Raw genomic sequence first — 17935 nt, 5'->3', positions numbered from 1 at the left:
CCCTCATGAATGGGAGTAGTGCCCTAATAAGACTCCAGAACTCCCTCAGCTTTTTGCCTGCATGAGGATAACCCAGAAAGACAGCTGTTCATGAACCAGGAAGCAGGCCCTCACCAGACCCTGATACTGCAGGGCACCTTGATCTTGGACTTGCCAGCCTGCAGAACTGTGAGAAATAAATTTCTGTTGTTTATAAGCCACCTGGTCTCTGATAATTTGTTTTAACAACCTGAACAATCTGAGACATTCAGGATAAATAGGTTCATTTAACCTTAACCAACAGAACTGTAGCCAAAGTTCTCCATGGTATAGCACCCTTTGACTTAAAGCACCATCCCACAGTAGGTTCTGATCCAGTGAATATAAACTTTGGGCACTTAAACAGTCAGTTGACAAAATGGAACCCCTCATGTACCGTACACCTTTAGTTGAAACCATTGTAAAGTTCAGAGAAGTGATTATCACTACTGCTTCTCCATTTAATAGTCCAGTATAGTCTCTTAAACCTGGAAATGCTGATGGCACGTCACAGTGGGTTACAGTAACCTCGGTGCTATGGCCCATCTGTTCAGGACCCAGCACCACTTTACTGAAATTACTCCTTCTAGCCCAATAGCCACCACTACAGATTTTGTTCTCACAGAATTGGCTACTATATTCTGTTCAGTGCCCTCTTTAATAGCCTCTGCCACAATTTGCCTTTACCTCCGAAGGGCACAGTACACCTTTCCCAGGCTACCAGTGGGATATCTCAGCACCTCTGCCTCTGCACATAGTCTTTGCAGGCAGTATCTTAATTGCATCCACATTTCTTCAGGAGCACAGGTATGATACTGATGACATCCTTTTCTGAGGAGCTATTTCACACATTCATTGGTGACATACAGATACAAAAGAATCACAAAAGTGGATAATTCATTTTCCCATACATATTTGCAAAGATCTGGCTCAGTATTGGTAAACCAAGGGCTGCTCCATCCCTGGCACTATCAAGAAATAGCTATTGACAATTCTCTCTCTTGTGTGTTCTTAGCACACAGGATGCTAATGCAAATAAATCGTTTAGTCCTTTTTGGGTTCTGCAAGCAACTTGTTCTCCACTTACAAGGTTCACTTAATTCACTAATGCTGTTAATTTCAAATTGACTCAACTTGTACAGGACCTTCTCCAAAAATAAACTCTAGAATCAATCCAGATTGAAATCAACAGGCACTCCTATCAATGCCCTTCCTTCCCTCTAGAGACCTTAGCAATCTCCTCTCATGCCTCCTGGAGTTTGTAGACCATCCATCATTGCCATTAATTGCCTGTGAGCTTCTGGCATGAGAAACTACCTTCTTCGGCCCTGCCATATACACCACTGGAGCATCAGTTGTTGGTCGTATACTGGGCACTTGGTACATAGAGCCTGAGCTTTTTCATTCTCAGTCAGCTGGTCGTAAACTTCTCATGATACTATAGCTTGAATTGAAGACAGTAAGAGGGTAGAATATAGGCGTCAGTAGAGGTCATGGGCATACTTGAGTTTTCAGAATCTGCTGGAGACTAATCTTGTATATGCTGTTTCATTAAATGATGAAGGGCTGCTTGAGTACTCAGTTGTATGGCTTGGTGGATCATACAACACCTAGTTCTTGATGGGCAGTTCAGGATACATGGTAACTTGGTAGCCTGGGGTTAAGTGTTCAGTCTTAACACTGTGGCCCATCAGGCATGCGAAAAGCTGTTTCTCAAAAGAATAGTTGTTTACAGAGGATGCATGGTTTTGCTTAAAGAATCCTAAAGGTATGCGCTGTGATTCACATATAGTTGCCTGCCAAAAACTCTACGCAGGACCCTCCACTACCAATACTTCAAGCAATGTTAGATCTGCTGGTTAATACAGCCCAAATGGCACAGCAGTGTGCTTGGCAGCTCGGATCTGTTGCAGAACAGTCTCCTGTTCTGGACCCTACTCAAAATTGGTAGCTTCTCTGTTCACTTAGTAAATGGCTTAGAGTAGCAGGCCCAAATGTGGTGTATACTGTCTTCAAAATCTAAGGTGGCCCAATAATGGTTGTACTCTTTCCTATTGGTAGGAGGAGCAACTCATTCTTTACCTTAGAAGGAATACCTTGGCATGCCCTACAACACTGGACCCTTGGAAATTTTACCATGGTGGCATTCCCCTGCCTTTCTGTGGGATTAGATCCCACCCTGAAGCAGACAAGTGTCTTACCAATGTGTCTTGAGTATTTGCTACTTCCCTAGCACAGTAGGTTCAACCAGCATTATATCACCAGTATAATGAATCAGCAAGACATCGGGTGGAAGATAAAGACAATCCAGCTGTCTGTAGAATAGACTGTGATATAGGGCTGAAGAGTTGATAAGCCCCTGAGGTAGGACAGTGAAAGTGTATTGCTGGCCTTGCCAGCAGAAAGCAAACAGTTTATAATGGTATTTACTAATAACCATAAAGGGGGAATAAAGCATTTGCTGCTAAATAGCTTCACACAGGGTGACAAGGGAAGTGTGGATTTGTTGTTTTATCTTGTCTCCATAGTTTTTCCTTTTCTGTAAACTGCTCTCTTTCCTACTGTAACTTTTTACAGAGGCATTATTTAGCATATGAAATGTCTTGCTTATTTTCTTTATATTCCCTCACTAGAATGTAAATACCATCAAAACTGGGAGTTTTCTCTATTTTAGTTAGTACTATAAATACAGTGCCTAGGTTATGGCACATTGTCAATATTCAATGGATAAATATCAAATGTATGTTTGTGTTTATATTGGATCATGAATTAAAGTGTATTTCTTACTATATATTGAGGTTAAAAATATTTGCAAACTTTAGCAGGTTTTTACAAAGTTAAACATAGTCTGGTGTAATCCAAGCACTGCACTCCTAGGTAATTACTCAACTTATTTGAAAACTTAATGTTTAGACAAAAGCCTGCATATGAATACTGTCACTGCAGGCGAGACAGGAGGGAACAGGGTTGAAGGATAGAATGAAGGAAGGGAGTGTGGGGAGCAGGAGGGACACAGGCGAACGCATCAAGCAAGTGCCAAAGTTTATTTTGCAGAGTTCCAATTTATACCACACAGTAATAGAATTGCCTTCTTACATCTAGTTTCTATTTTGGCCTGAGAGTAGCTTGCCATGCAGAGATATCAGACAGCTTTGACCTTTGTGGTTTGGACACTTAGGCCATAACTCAATATTCTCAAAACACAGGAGCCTTATTAGCTTAGTCTTGAGACAGAAGCTGCAATGAAAACAAGCCAAACCTTACAATGTTCTCGTAACAATCACCAGGGAGACACCTGTGAAGGTCCTCGGTTGAAGAGGTTCCCAAGAACTGTTGCTCTATTGGGTTAACCCCTTCTAGGCACGAATATCCCAGCCAAATACTTATACCAACTTTATTCATAATGTCCCAAATTGGAAGCAACCAAGATACCCTTCAGTAGATGAGAGGATAAACAAACTGGCATATCCATACAATGAAATAGTATTCAGTCATTTAAAAAATGGTGTATTAAGCCACTAAAAGTCATGGAGAAATTTTAAATGCATATTAGTTAAGGAAGCCAGTCTGAAAGAGCTACTTGATGTATGATTGATTTTTATTTTTAATTTTTTTAAGATTATATTTATTTATTTGACAGAGTGAGAGAGAGAGAGATATCACAGGCAGAGAGGCAGGCGGGGGGCGGGGGGAGCTCCCTACTGAGAAGAGAGCCTGATGTGGGGCTCAATCCCAGCACCCCGAAACCATGACCTGAGCCAAAGGCAGAGGCTTAACCCACCCAGTCATTTTTATATGACATTGGAAGAACCAGATTTATAGAGACTAACATTTAGAAGGCTTCAAGGGGAGGTTCAGGGGACTGAACAGATGATTCACAGGAAAGTTTTTCAGTGGTGAAGCTATTATTCTGTAGGATACCATTATAGTGGATGCATGGCTTTATGCATTTGTTCAGACCTGTAGGACTTTACAGTATAAATAAGGAAACTTAATGTAGGCAGATTTAAAAAGCCATTAAGGGGTTCCAAGGATTCCAGGAGGGATTGTAAACTAATTATGGAACCACCTCATTGAAGGAGGTGGAGGGTCACGTGTGCTGATTTAAGTAACTATGGAAATGCGTGGAGACTATAAGCCTCAAGACAAAGAACTGCACATAACCATTATACCCTAGTTGAAAAAGTTTTTTTCCGTGGGGTACAGGTTAACAATTCTGGTACTGCTATACATTTACTCTGGGATGAAACAATTAAGTAAATGTGTAGCAGATGGGAAGAGCTAGGTTTATCACTGTTGCTTTGGGATGTCACAGATGGGCAAGAAAAGGATGCTAGAGTGATCCATGTGGTAGTGGGTGAGAGCTGGAAAAATCAATGTGAACTCATATTTAACTGAATGTAGATACATATGCTTGCATATATGTTTTTACGTTTATATACACAGTGCATTATTAACTGCATTATACACAAAATATATCTTTTTCTCTGTCAGTTAAAGATATAGGTGCACCAATGTTCTAGAAGCAGTATGTACATGCAGTGCCCAGATCTTAGTTTCTAATACCATATTCCATATTTAATCTCCAAATAAGGACAATAACAAAGTCATACTTCCTCCATCTAACATTATACAACTATCCAAGGTGCAGCTGGAAAAAAGTCTTACACTCCTTCTGTTAAATTCATTACTGAGAACTTTGTTTTTGGATTGCTCAATGCTAACATATGCAAATTCATTTGATATTAATATATTGATCATGTACCCTGCAAACTTCTGTGATCATTTGTTCTGAAGTTTTTGTCAGGTTCATAAGAATTTTCTAAATAATAAGGTCACATCATCTGCAGTCAGAGATAGTTTTACCACTTTATTTCTGCTGTGGATCACTTTTCTTCTATTTTATTGCCTAATTGCCCTGTCTAGGCCCTTAGTACAATATCATAGTACAATATTAACTTTAAGTGGTAAGAGTGGTGTGAGGACAAATAAAAATTAAAAGGACGAGGTTTAATATTCCTCTAAAAGCCAAGAGACATTTCTCTTTGTATTTTCTTTTTCTTCCCCTTTGAGAATGAACATAAATCTTAAATTCCTCTTGGCAGTTTTACAACCTAATATGTCTTTCTCAAGGACCTCAGAACCATCTCTTTGAACATCTAAGATCAAGGTCTGATAGTGTGCAGCTCCGCTGAGGGCTCTCTTCTTGGCTTGCAAACAGCTGCCATCTTGCTGTGTCCTCTCTGGCTCTCTTGGGTGTTGGCACCTGGAGAGAAAGAGAAAAAGCTCACTGTCGGGCTCTCCTTATAAAGTCACTAATCTTATTGGATCAAGACCCCGCCCTTATGACCTCATTTAACTTTATTTCTTTCTTCAAATATAGCCACATGATGAGTTAGGTCTTCAGTATACACATTTCATGGGACACAAATATTCAGGCCATAACAGCCCTCCTACTATCCAATATTTTTTAAAAATTACTGGTTCTGTCCAATCAGCAGCTAATAAATAGTTTGCCCTTGTAGACTTGGATAGCATGTCCTATTCAGTGCTTATTTTAATAACCTTTCAGTTGCAGTTTACCTTCAGTTCCCAAGGGACACAACACATCTTTTTCAGACCACTCACAGCATACTTCAGTGGTTCTGCCATTCTGCTCAATCTTGGCAGACAAATTATTAACTGCATCACTCTTTGTCCAGGTGGCTGACATTGCAGCACAGGTATGACATGATATTGGTGACATCCTCCTATGAGGAGATTCTTTTGACACACTCATTAAAGACATAGAAATCCAATATCTTTTAGTCTTTTGGAGGTTCTAGTGATAACATAATCCTCATCTATAAATTTTGCTTACTGTCACTGCTGTTGCTTCTTACAAATTAACTCACTTCAAGTGGGGCTCTCTCCAGCCAAAAAACTCTAAGATCTGTCCATATTGAAATCAACAGGCACTCTTGTGAGTGCTTAGAAACTCCTTCATTAAAGAGACTTTGACAGCTTCATGTCATGCCTCCTAGAGTCTTGGACTACATATCATGGCCATAAGTTGCCCAAGAGCTTCTGATAGAAGAGACTGAACCTTTTAGCTTCATGTAGTACGTCATTAGAACAACAAATTACTGGCTATATCCTGGGGTATCTCAGAGACCCTAAGCCTATGGTCCTCCACATGCAGATGCCCATTATACTTAGGTGGTGGAAACAACACCTCACAAACTTCACTAGCTACCAGTGCCTCTTTAATATAGGATGGAGCCAAACCTGGGATCTCTGGCCTAATCCACCTGCAGTGGTGGGGTCGCCTCCCCTGTCCCCAGTCCATTGCCAAATACCGTGGTGCAAGAGGAGGCCACCTTTCCTCAAGACCCCTGAACTGCCTGGAGAATCCCTTGGGATTAGTCAAATGAACAACAATAGGAGTTTGTTGGCACTACTATTCATCATAAAGATGATATAACTTGGTGGGATGTTGGTGTTTCCATCCCTCACTTGGGAGGTCTTTGATTAAAGGATGAGTCCCAAACAAAAGTCAACAAAATTGGCCAAACTTCAGGTAGTCATTTTAGCACTGGATGCTTTTGCCAAAAAAGAGTCCCATTTCCACATTTATTATGAACTATGGACACATTCCTTAAGAGCTGATCCCTTCAAAGAACTCTGGGAATCTCTTGCTCATGGATGCTCAAAATACAATATAAATTTAAAAATATAAATAAAAATCCTACATCTCAGGTATCTTCATAGTGCAGTCTTAAACAGACCTTTGGTTTGGACTCATGTCTTGATCTCAGGGTCATAAGAGCGAGTCCCACATTGGGCTCCTTGCTCAGCATGGTGTCTGTCTAAGACTCTCTCCCTCTCCTTTTGCCCCCCCCCCAATAAAGAAATATTTTTAAAAAATCACATGTCCCTCTATATACTAACACTATGATACAAGGATTTGCCAAGACATTCCTCTTTCCCTTCAAAGTACAAGACAGTACTAGTTGTATCCAAAGCATATATTTTATCTTTCAAAATACCCAATTCTGGGAGAGACATAATTGTCTTCTCAAACAATTCCTCTTTAAGTTCTGGTCCATCAAGTGGACCCCTAAATGGACTTCTAACAAGCTCCTTAAGGAGCAATTGGGATGGAAAACTAGTGGGGTATATAATTGAAGGCAAACCTGAGGCAATGGTGTTGTGAGTTGGAGTTTGCTGAAATTGAATATATCAGCAAAGTAAGCATGTAAGGTGGGGTACAGGCAATTGGAGACCAAATGACAAGCCTGGCTGGAAATTTCTGATTCCCACTGTTTGGGTAGCTTTATTGGGTAAATCAGTTTAACCAGAAACCTTCATCGTCTGTAACTGATCACTCTGGATATCTGATTGGTTTTTCATCCTCCAGGTGATGTTTGATTGCCTTGGCCTGTCTTTAACAAGATTCTTGTTAGGTTGATTTAGCCTAAGTCCTCCTTAACCCTGATGTTTCCTCTTAGTAATTTTCTATCCACTGACCCCAGCCCTGCTCTTCGACTATAAGTTCCTACTGCCCATGCTGCATTTAGAATTTAGCCTGGTTGTGTATTGAGATCTCTTTTTCCCTACTGCAACAGCCCTGAATAAAATCTGTTTGCTTATTTGTTTGTTTTTGGCTTCACTGTTCAGCTCTGTTTCTTCCTTGACAAAACAATTATTTAGCCATATTTCCATGAGTAAGTGCTGTTCTGTTCTAGATAATCCCACTTCTGATGTCAATTGATTTGGAGATCCCAAGACCATCCTTGGGTTCAGTGATTTGCTAGGAAGTTTTATAGGACTCAGCATACAGTCATATTCATAGCTAAAATTTTTCCAGAAAAGTTAGCAAGGGGGAATGGCTCATGGCCAATGTCCAGAGGGAACTGGACATAAGCTTCCAAAGGTTCTCTTCCAGTGAAGTCACATAGGATGTGCTTAATAACTCCAGCAATGAACTATGATAGCACATGTGGAATGTTTTCTACCATATAAGGTCATTAGAATCTCTGTGCTCACAGTTTTTATGGGGGCTGGTTATGTATGTCCCTCTGCCTGACACATACTAAAATTCCAGATTCTCAGAAGGAAAGTAGGTGTTCAGCATAAACCATATTGTTTGTACAAAGAAATTTAGGCACACGGTAAGCCACTTTTTTTTTTTTTTTTAAAGATTTTATTTGTTTATTTGACAAGGTAGAGAGAGGGAGAGCACAAGGAGGGACAGCATCAGGCAGAGGGAGAGGGAGAGAGAGAAACAGGCCCCCGGCTGATCAGGGAGCCTGATGTGGGACTCGATCCCAGGACCCTGAGATCATGATCTGAGCTGAAGGCAGTCACCTAACCAGTTGCGCCACCCAGGCACCCACATGTAAGCCACTTTTATCAGGTAGACTTGTAGGAACACTTGAGAAGTCCAAGTTCTCAAGCCTTTTTAAAACCCAAGTTCCCAGGTACTAACCATGGGTAAAACTTATAAGCAGGCCTTCTAAGGATAGCTGTCTCCATCCACTTAAGTGATAATATGACTTCAATACAGTTTTTTAAAGATTTTATTTATTTATTTGACAGAGAGAGATCACAAGTAGGCAGAGAGGCAGGCAGAGAGAGGGGGAAGCAGGCTCCCCGCTGAGCAGAGAGCCCGATGTGGGACTCGATCCCAGGACCCTGAGATCATGACCTGAGCCGAAGGCAGCGGCTTAACCCACTGAGCCACCCAGGCACCCGACTTCGATACATTTTTAGTTTGCAAGTTTGCAATGCTTTCAATGATTCAGCGTTTTTGTGGTTAGTTATGAGTTCTGATGTAATGCAGTTATGAGATTATCGTTTCAATTTTTGCAGTACTTGGTATTATGTTTTATCTGCATATATTTGAATTCTAAAATGTCAAAATGCAAGTGTAAATCATGTGATAGATTTTCTAAAAGGTGTACATTGATTAAGCAAGAAAAAATTTCCTTTAAGGTTTCTGTCCAGGATGCAAAGATAGCAGTCAGGTATAAACCAGCATATACTAATAGTTTAACATAAGAGTTGTATTATTTCCTCAACTAGTTCTATAGAAAGTGATAAAATAAATTTACTATTATGAGGAATTCAGATTGAGATACAGTAATTTCAACAGAAGTTGTAAGCACCCAGTATGCTGTACATCATCAACAGTCTCTCAGCTCAGACTGTTTGAATGTACTGCTGACAGAAGTGTTTTCTGATTCTGAAGTTGCAATCAGAATTTCAGGTGCCAGGATGAAATTAACAACAAAAATAATAGCTCCGCTTATGATTACAGAGATTATCAAGGATCAAATGGTGCCACCTTTTTACAGCATCACATGGATTCAAGTAATTACAATGTAGAAAATAAATATTTTCCCCTTGCTTCTGTGCTGCTTTTGGTGGAGCTACAATAATTCCTATATATACCTATACTAATACAGATTTTGGAGGATATTTGCATAAAGGTGCAGACATGTTTATTCCAAGTTGAAACAAAGCATGAATGATTCTATGGAAGATGTGGGCTGTTGGATGTCATATGCCTCTATGCATGATACCTGCTGTTCAAATAGCTTTTGACATTCTCTCTATACACATTGATGTAATTGAATTTATGCTGTGTTTGAGTTGAGTGACTAAGAGATTTATGTGATTTTTGTTGGCATTCAGTATTCTTCACTTCTCTTGCATTCAGGAACCCACTGGCTCTCTTTAACAAACACTGTTAAGAGAGTTCTGTTTATTTAAAGCACTGAAATCATATTTCAATTCTCAAGAAAATGTCCCAATATTCTTGTTGACTATTTTTTCTTGTTGTCTTTTTAAATAATCCATTGAGTGAAACTAATTTGCTTATCTCTTGTTTATAGTTTTCAGTATCTTCTTAGCAACAGGATTATGGAAACTGAAAGAAAAGCAAAAAGTATTATTAAATATTCCAGTTTTCAGTGGAACCTGAAAGCATCAAAGGAAGAATTGATGAAATCTTTGTGTCAAGCTTGTTCTTAAAAGGGAAAATAATGCTTATGAATAGGAAAATAAATTGACTTGTGGATAATCATCATTGTACTTGCCATGACTGTCTTATAAAATGAGTTTCATCTCTTAAAGAATTTGATTTTTTTTTTTTTTACATAAATGTTACTAAGTGCTTTTCCAGCATGGGAACAAGTGAATTATCACATGTAGTTTTAAAGAGGAAGGGAAAAGTTGGCAAAGATTAAAAAAAAAAAAAAAAAAGTTCTCTTTTGTCAGTGGACAACATTTTTAAAAGTCATTAATCAAGAGAGCCAATGTAATTTTGAAGAATGGGAAAGGCAAATTATGACATGAAAGACGGTATTATGTATTTCTGCAATCAGATTTTGAAGAGCAATTTCCAGTGTTAACTTCATGCCACACATAATGCTAACTCGGGTGTGTTTCCTCATCAGTGAATGTCCAGAAGGACAAAACGAAATGCGAGAGACGTGGATACTGTTTAAGATACGTTACAATGTAAACGGAACACAGACTGTCTCTGGAAGAAATTCTGCAAGTGCATTCTGCAAAACAAGGAACTGCCAGGAGAGCCCATCTATCAGGGAAAAAAAGCTAATGAAATAGGTATGTATTTAGATACTTAAATAATTTGGGGTAAACAACGAATAAAAATAGGGGCGCCTGGGTGGCTCAGTGGGTTGAAGCCTCTGCCTTTTGCTGGGGTCATGGTCCTAGGGTCCTGGGATTGGCTGCATCGGGTTCTCTGCTCAGCAGGGAGCTGGCTTCCCCTCCTCTCTCTCTGCCTGCCTCTCTGCCTACCTGTGATCTGTCAAATACATAAAATCTTAAAAAATAAATAAACAATCTGAGGGTTTTGAAGGGGCGGGGGCTGGGAGGTCAGGGTAACAGGTGGTGGGTATTATAGAGGGCACGGATTGCATGGAGCACTGGGTGTGGCGTAAAAATAATACTGTTATGCTGAAATAAATAAAAAATAAATTTAAAATAAATAAAAAATAAAAATAAAACTGTATTACCAGTAGGTCACCTGCCTATACCTTATTTGCTAAATCAAGCAGTTCTACCGAACATCCCCCAAGTCTGAAGGTCGTATTCCAGCGAGGTGGCACAAGTATTTGGGAAACTTTGCAGGGGCCCTGTGGCTGGACGCGGGAGTCGCTCCTGGCCTTCTGCGCATGTGCGCTGCGCCCCTCCCGTCTAGTTCGCGTAGGCGGCCTCGGCCTCGCGAGAAGACCGTCCCTGATGCTTCCGCGGTGAGATCGCGGCCTCAGGTGGCGAGTGCGCAGCCAGTGAGCCCCGGGGGCTTGGGCGTAGGTGACCCTTTAAACGGGAGGTTCCCCGCGGAGGGGCGATTGACGGAGGAAGAGGCTTTGGTACCTGAGCTCGGGGTGAGTCCTGCTCCGTCTTCATGCATCGAATGCGAACCAGCACGTCCCAGCGCTTGTTACCGAGCGAAGCTTGGTGTTTTCATCTCCGAAGTGAGGGCTCGGCAGAGGCCTCGGTAAGACCGGCGGAAACCGGCCTCGGGACGCTCGTCGCTGGGCGCTTCTCTTTTGGGGGAACGTTGTTCTTCTCCACTCACGGTTCCTCTTGGTCTTCCAGTTCACCTGTGGTCAGTGTAGCGTCCCCATGGCAACCGCGTGCCGGGCCGGGAGGTGATTAGAGCAAGCCCCAGGTGGCCTAGAAGGACCTGCCTCATCCTCTGCCCGCATCAAACCTGGGTGTGAGGCAGACCCAACAGCAAACAGCTGCAGGAGCCTTGACCTTGTTTCCCTGACCTGTGAGCCTGGCACCTGAGTGGGGGGGGGGGCATCCAGGCCCCACTCACCCGCTGCACCCTTCCCCGTTCCCTCAGTAGCAGCACTTGGCGATTACGGAACGTCCAGCTTGTGATTGAGGGAGTCGGGAAGGTCCAAGAGCTGTAGATCTTGGATGGGGATTCCAACTGGCTATGCCCAGTTTTCCTGGAACAAGGCAGCTCTTGTGAGGGAGATGGAGGGTTCCAGGAGCAGGGACCCCACCTAAGACGCCAGTCAGTTGGTCCCCAGATCTAGAGTGAAGGGGACGGGGCAAAGACTTGCTTAGCTCGAAGCAGTTTGGGTCCTGCTGCCAGAACCACGTTCATAGCCAGATTCTGGCAAACTGGGTGATGGTGGATGTATCTGTCCAGCTTTCAGGAGGGATGTCAGCTATGGCTGGGAGAGGAGGGTAGGGTAACAGGAACCGAAGGTATGGCTTGTTGGAGAGATGTGGGGCATCATGTGGAAAGAAGGGCTTAGCAGCCACAGAGGAGCAAACTGCGGCCTCCATCCCTTCCTCTTTCCTCCACTCCCAGATTCTCAGCGGCCGGCTCACTACAGCACAGCCAGCGCGATCCCTCTGCCCTGGTCTCATAGAATCCGAGATGGAACTGCAGGAAAGGTCTTTAAGGCTTACCTATTTGTGCTCTGCTTAAAGATGGGACTGGGATAGGGTGGGAAGGAAATGGGTCTTCTTTCACGTACCTGCTCCTACTCACGCATTTTGTTGTGGGAGAAATAAGAGTAGACATTGAATCGCTTGATGGCCCAGGCAGCTGTTTTCTGCTTTGACAACAGATAAGTCAGAAGCAGTTTGTTGTTTTTAATCAAAAGATATGTTTGAGAACCTGAAACTGAGTTAAAGCAAACTCCCCCCCCCCCCCGACCTTTGGAAAAAGACCAGCCCTTAAAACCCCATCCCTTTTTTCAGAAACTAGTAGGATTCTCTGGTTTATAATGACCATTATAACTTGAAATATTTTGCTCTGCATCAGTTTTAATGAAAGCATTATGTTCCATTCCTTGGTTTTTCCTAATTTGTTTATTTAGTGTACCATGTTGTTTACATTTTTCTGTTTTAGAGCATACGTTGTTAGTAAATCAGGAGAAAACAAAAATTTTTTAAAGATTTTATTTCTAAGTAATTTCTACACCCAACATGGGGCTCTAACCTACAACCCCAAGATCAAGAGTTGGTTGCCCCACCAGTTGAGCCTGCCAGATGACCTGAAAACAGATGTTTTTGCATTTAAAAACTAGTGTGTCCAAGCACTATGGAATTGTGCATGGGCTGTTCCCTCCCTTCCTGCCCTCCTTTCTGCCCTTTCTCAAGGCATCTCTGCTTCAGGGGTGTTTTGCCCACAGCTGTGTGGAGTTTTTCAGGCTGATGGCATCTCTCATGTTGGTTCTTTCCTCTCAGCTGTACCCTCACGGTTATCCACACCCTTCAGGGCCAGCAGAAGATGATCACATCCCAGGTGAGCTGTTCATTTGTTCACAGTTTTGCCTAACAGTGATTGTTATATGTGAGGTTTATAAAATGTCTCTACCTTCATATGAAATAGTAGAAATCAGGGAAAACGCAGAGCACAAGTCAACAGATCATAGTACATGGGCCAAATACAGCCTGCTGCTTATTTTTCTATGGCCCACAAACTATGAACTTTTAGGTGGTTGAGAAACAAATCAAGAGCAGTAGTTTGTGATGGGAAAGTGTATGAATTTCAGGGTCTATATAAAGTTTTATTGGGACCCAGCCGTGCGCATTCATTTGAATGAGGTGGTTGTGGCTGGTTTCATATTATAGGGGTAGAGCTGAGTGGTTGTGACAGAGATTGTGTAGCTTGGCAAGCCTGAAATATTTATTACGTGGCCATTTGCCAGAACTGTTTGCAGTTTGCTGACCTCTACTACACCAGGGCAAAGAGGCCTTGTAGATAAATGATCACATCTTGTGATCTTACTGAGTTTTGAAACCAGAACATAAGAAAGTTTTTTGATAAGCTTCATTTGGTGGCATTATGTACCTTCCAGTGACAGTCCTGCAATGATAAAAAGAAATGGTGGGCATAGAGTAATTCTTGTCCAGTTCAGAGGAAAAGTTGAATTGCACATGAATTGTGCCAGCATTAGGGCCCATGGCTGTCAAAGAAGGAGCAAGTTTGGGCAGACCACAGTGATCCAGGGTAATCAGTAGAATGAGATACGCTTTGTGACAGTCCTGGGGATTGGGCAATATCTAAATTTTTGCAGTCTGGTGACTGACTCTCCTCTTTCAATTGTGGTAAAATACACGACACAAAATTCACACTTGAACCTTTTTAAATTGTAGAACTCAGTTACACTTAACACACTCACAATGTTGTGCAACCATAACCACCCTCTCCTTCCAGAATAGTTTCATCACATCAAAAAGAAACCTTATACCTTTAATGAGCGGTGCCATAATTAATGAGCAAATTACTCCGCCATCTCCCCAGCCTCTAGCAACCACTAATCTGCTTTCTGTTTATGGATTTGTTTATTCTGGATATCCCGTATAAATGGAAACATACAATATGAAATCTGAAATGTGTGGCTTCTCTCACTTAATGTTTTGATACCCATCCATGTCGTAGCATGTACCACTACTTTTTTTTTAATGGCTGAATGATACTCCACTGATGTGTTGTCCACCTTTTGTGTATCCATCAGTTGGTGGGCATTTGGAGTGATTTCATGTTTGGGTATTGAGAACAGTGCTGCTATGAACATTCTTGTACAAGTTTTTGTTTCAAGTCCTATTTCACTTCTTTTCTGGAAGTAAAATTGATGGGTCATTCCGCATTTATTGTGAAACAACCAAACTCTTCTACAGCAAGGTCCCTTGCAAGTCCATATGAATTTTAGGTTAACCTTTCTATTTCTGCAAAGGAAAGGCTATTGAGATTTTAGTAAGGATTGCATTGAATCTGTACATCATTTTGGGGAATTTTGACATTTTAACAGTATTAGGTTTTACAGTCCGTGAACGTGAGGTGTTTTTCCATTTGCTTAGGTCTTCTTCAGTTTTTTTCAGCAGTGTTTTGTAGTTTTCAGTATGCAAAGCTTACGTATCTTTGCTTAAATTTATTCTTAAGTATTCTTTTAGATGAAACCGTTTTCTTAATTCAACTCTGATTTCTCTTTCAACTTAGTTGAAAGCAAGTAAGTGAAAACTGCTTGATTCGAAAAGGAGATGTTATCCATTCTCACTCACCATCCATTCCTTACTTTAATGCCTTGGGGGTTTTGGGATCATTAGGGTGTTGCACCTTAGTAAGATTTTCCGTATTCTTTGTGAGCATAATTTTTTGGTAAGGAATATGTCTCTAGACATTTTTGGCCTAGTATGAGATGCTCTGACCTTTATATTGAGAATTTAATCTGTTCTCATTTTGTTGTGGTTACTGATACATGGTTTTAGCTCCTTCATCTTTCATTGTAATTTTATTCTCCACACTTTGTTCTTATGTCTTTAAGAAAGTTTGCTGAGGTGAAATTCACATACTAAAGTAACTATTTTAAAGTGACCAAATGAGTTCAGTGGCACTTAGTACATTGAGAGTGTTATGCAACCACTACCTTAATTGAGTTTCAGAATATTCCCATCATTCTAAATAAAGCCTGTTACTCATTAAGGAGTTTCTCCCCATTCTCTTATTCACCCAGTCCCTGGCAGCGAGCTGTTTGTGTTCTGTCTCTATGGACTGATCTATTCTGAGTATTTCCTACAAATGGAGTCATTCAGTATATGGGCATTTGTGTCTAGCTTCCTTCACTTAGCATGTTGTCAAGGTTCATCTATGTTGTAGTACTTACCAGTACATTTTCACTTTTTTTTTCTTTGTGGTAAAATACAACATAACGTAAAATTTACCATCTTAAACATTTTTAAGTGTGTGCTTCAGTGGTGTATTCACATTCTTGTGCTTCTGTCACTCTGTTCATCCCCATAGTCTTTCATCTTGTAAAACTGAAATTCTGTACCTATTAAACAATAGCTCCCCTCTGGGAACTCCTATGATACTTCCTGATTCTGTAATTCTGACTACCCTAAGTACCTCATAGAAGTGGAATCCTGTAGTATTTGTCTTTGTGTGACTGCCTTATTTCACTTAACATGAATCTTGAAGATTCATCCATGTTGTAGCATACTGCAGACTTTTTTCCATTTTTAAGGCTGAGTGATATCCCATTGTATGTATATGTACATTTTGCTTATCCATTCATCTGTCCATGGACACTTGAGTTGTTCCTTGTTTTAGCTATTATGAATAACAATGCTGCTATAAAAATGAGTGTACAGACATCTTTTTGAGACCTTCTTTTAGGTTTGTTCTTTTTCAAGATTGTTGTGGATATTCACGTTTCTTTAGATTCTGTATGAATTTTAGTATGATATATTTTTTTAAGATTTTATTTATTTATTTGACAGAGATCACAAGTAGGCAGAGAGGCAGGCAGAGAGAGAAAGGGGGAAGCAGGCTTCCCGCTGAGCAGAGAGCCTGATGCAGGGCTTGATCCCAGGACCCTCGGATCATGACCCGAGCAGAAGGCAGAGGCTTTAACCCACTGAGTCACCCAGGCACCCTAGGATGAATATTTTTCATTTCTGCAAAAAATATTATTGGAATTTTGCTAGAGATTTCATTGAATCTGTTGATTGCCTTGAGTAATATTGACATTTTAACAATAAGTTTCCTAATCCATGCACATGGGATGTGTTTCCATTTATTTATGTCATCTTTTATGTCTTTTAGCACTGTTTTATAGTTTTCATTGTGCAAATCTTTTACATCTTTGATTACATTAATTCCTAAAATTTCTTTTGATGCTTTTGTAAATGAATTTGCTTTTGTAATTTCTTTTTCAGCTTATTCATTGTTCCTGTATAGAAATGCAACTGATTTTTGTATGTTGACATATCTTGCTATTTTGTTGAATTCATTTCGTTGATCTAACAGCTTTTCTTGTGAAGTCTTCAGGTTTTTCTACATATAAGATTATATCATTTGCACAGATGATTTTACTTTTTCCTTTTCAATTTGAATACTTTTATTTCTTTTTCTGGTCTAATGCTGTGACTAGAACTTCCAATACTATGCTGAATAGAAGTGATGAAAGCAGGCAGCCTTGCCTTACTTCTGATCTTAGAATAATAGCTTTCAGCCTTTCACCATTGAGTATAATTTTTCCTGTATTTTTTGCATACATGGCTATTATTATATGGGGTTAGTTCTCTGCTATCCCTATTTTAATGAGTGTTGTTATCATGAAAGACTGTTGAATTTTGTCAGATGCTATTTCTGTATCAGTTTAGACGGTCATTTGGTTTTTTTCCTTCATTGTTTGATGTGGTGTATTATACTGATTGATTTTTGTGTGTTGAACCGTCCTTGGATTCCAAGAATGGATCTACTTGGTCAGGGCATATAATCCATTTTATTTTGTTTTATTTTATTTTTTCATTGAAGTGTAACATACAGTTTTATTTAGTTTAAGTTGTACAACATACTGACTCAATTGTATACATTCGTCAGTGCTTACCACAGTAAGTGTAGTCACCAACTATTGCCATACATGATTACAGTACTGTTGACTTTATTTACTGCTCTATACTTTTCATCTCCATAATTTATGTATTTTATAACTCTTCTTATATCTATTTTATATCTTTTGTGAGTTTGTAACTCTTTTTTGTTTTGCTTAAAGATTTTATTTATTTGATAGACAGAAATCACAAGTAGGCAAAGAGGAAAGCAGAGAGAGAAGGAGGGAAGCAGGTTTCCTGCTGAGCAGAGAGCCCGATGCGGGGTTCGATCCCAGGACCCTGAGATCATGACCTGAGCCGAAGGCAGAGGCTTTAACCCACTGAGCCACCCAGGTGCCCCATGAGTTTGTAACTCTTAATCCTTTTTCTCAGCAGTCTCCTCCCCACCTCCCCTCTGGCACCACTATTTGTTCTCCGTTTTTATGGATCTGTATTTTGTTTATTGGTTCCTTTGTTTTGTTTTTCAGATTCCACATGTTAATGAAATCGTATGGTATTTGTCTTTTTCTGTCTGACTTATTTCACTTAGCATAAT

The 17935-nt window shown here is 40.4% G+C and overlaps 1 protein-coding gene across 1 annotated transcript in view; it reads left to right on the top strand.

Annotated features, from left to right (window-relative positions):
* The window catches only part of LOC131830143 (zinc finger protein 33A-like), a 65889-nt gene that overhangs the window by 29553 nt on the left and 18401 nt on the right, over positions 1 to 17935 (top strand). The window contains 2 exon segments of the mRNA XM_059172518.1: positions 11079 to 11530; positions 13249 to 13306. Of these exon segments, the coding sequence (XP_059028501.1) occupies positions 11079 to 11530; positions 13249 to 13306 (510 nt within the window).

This window comes from Mustela lutreola, chromosome 4 (assembly GCF_030435805.1).
Source record: "Mustela lutreola isolate mMusLut2 chromosome 4, mMusLut2.pri, whole genome shotgun sequence".
Taxonomy (NCBI): Eukaryota; Metazoa; Chordata; class Mammalia; order Carnivora; family Mustelidae; genus Mustela; species Mustela lutreola.
Note: the sequence above shows the minus strand (reverse complement) of the source record. Positions and strands in the feature narration are given on the sequence as shown.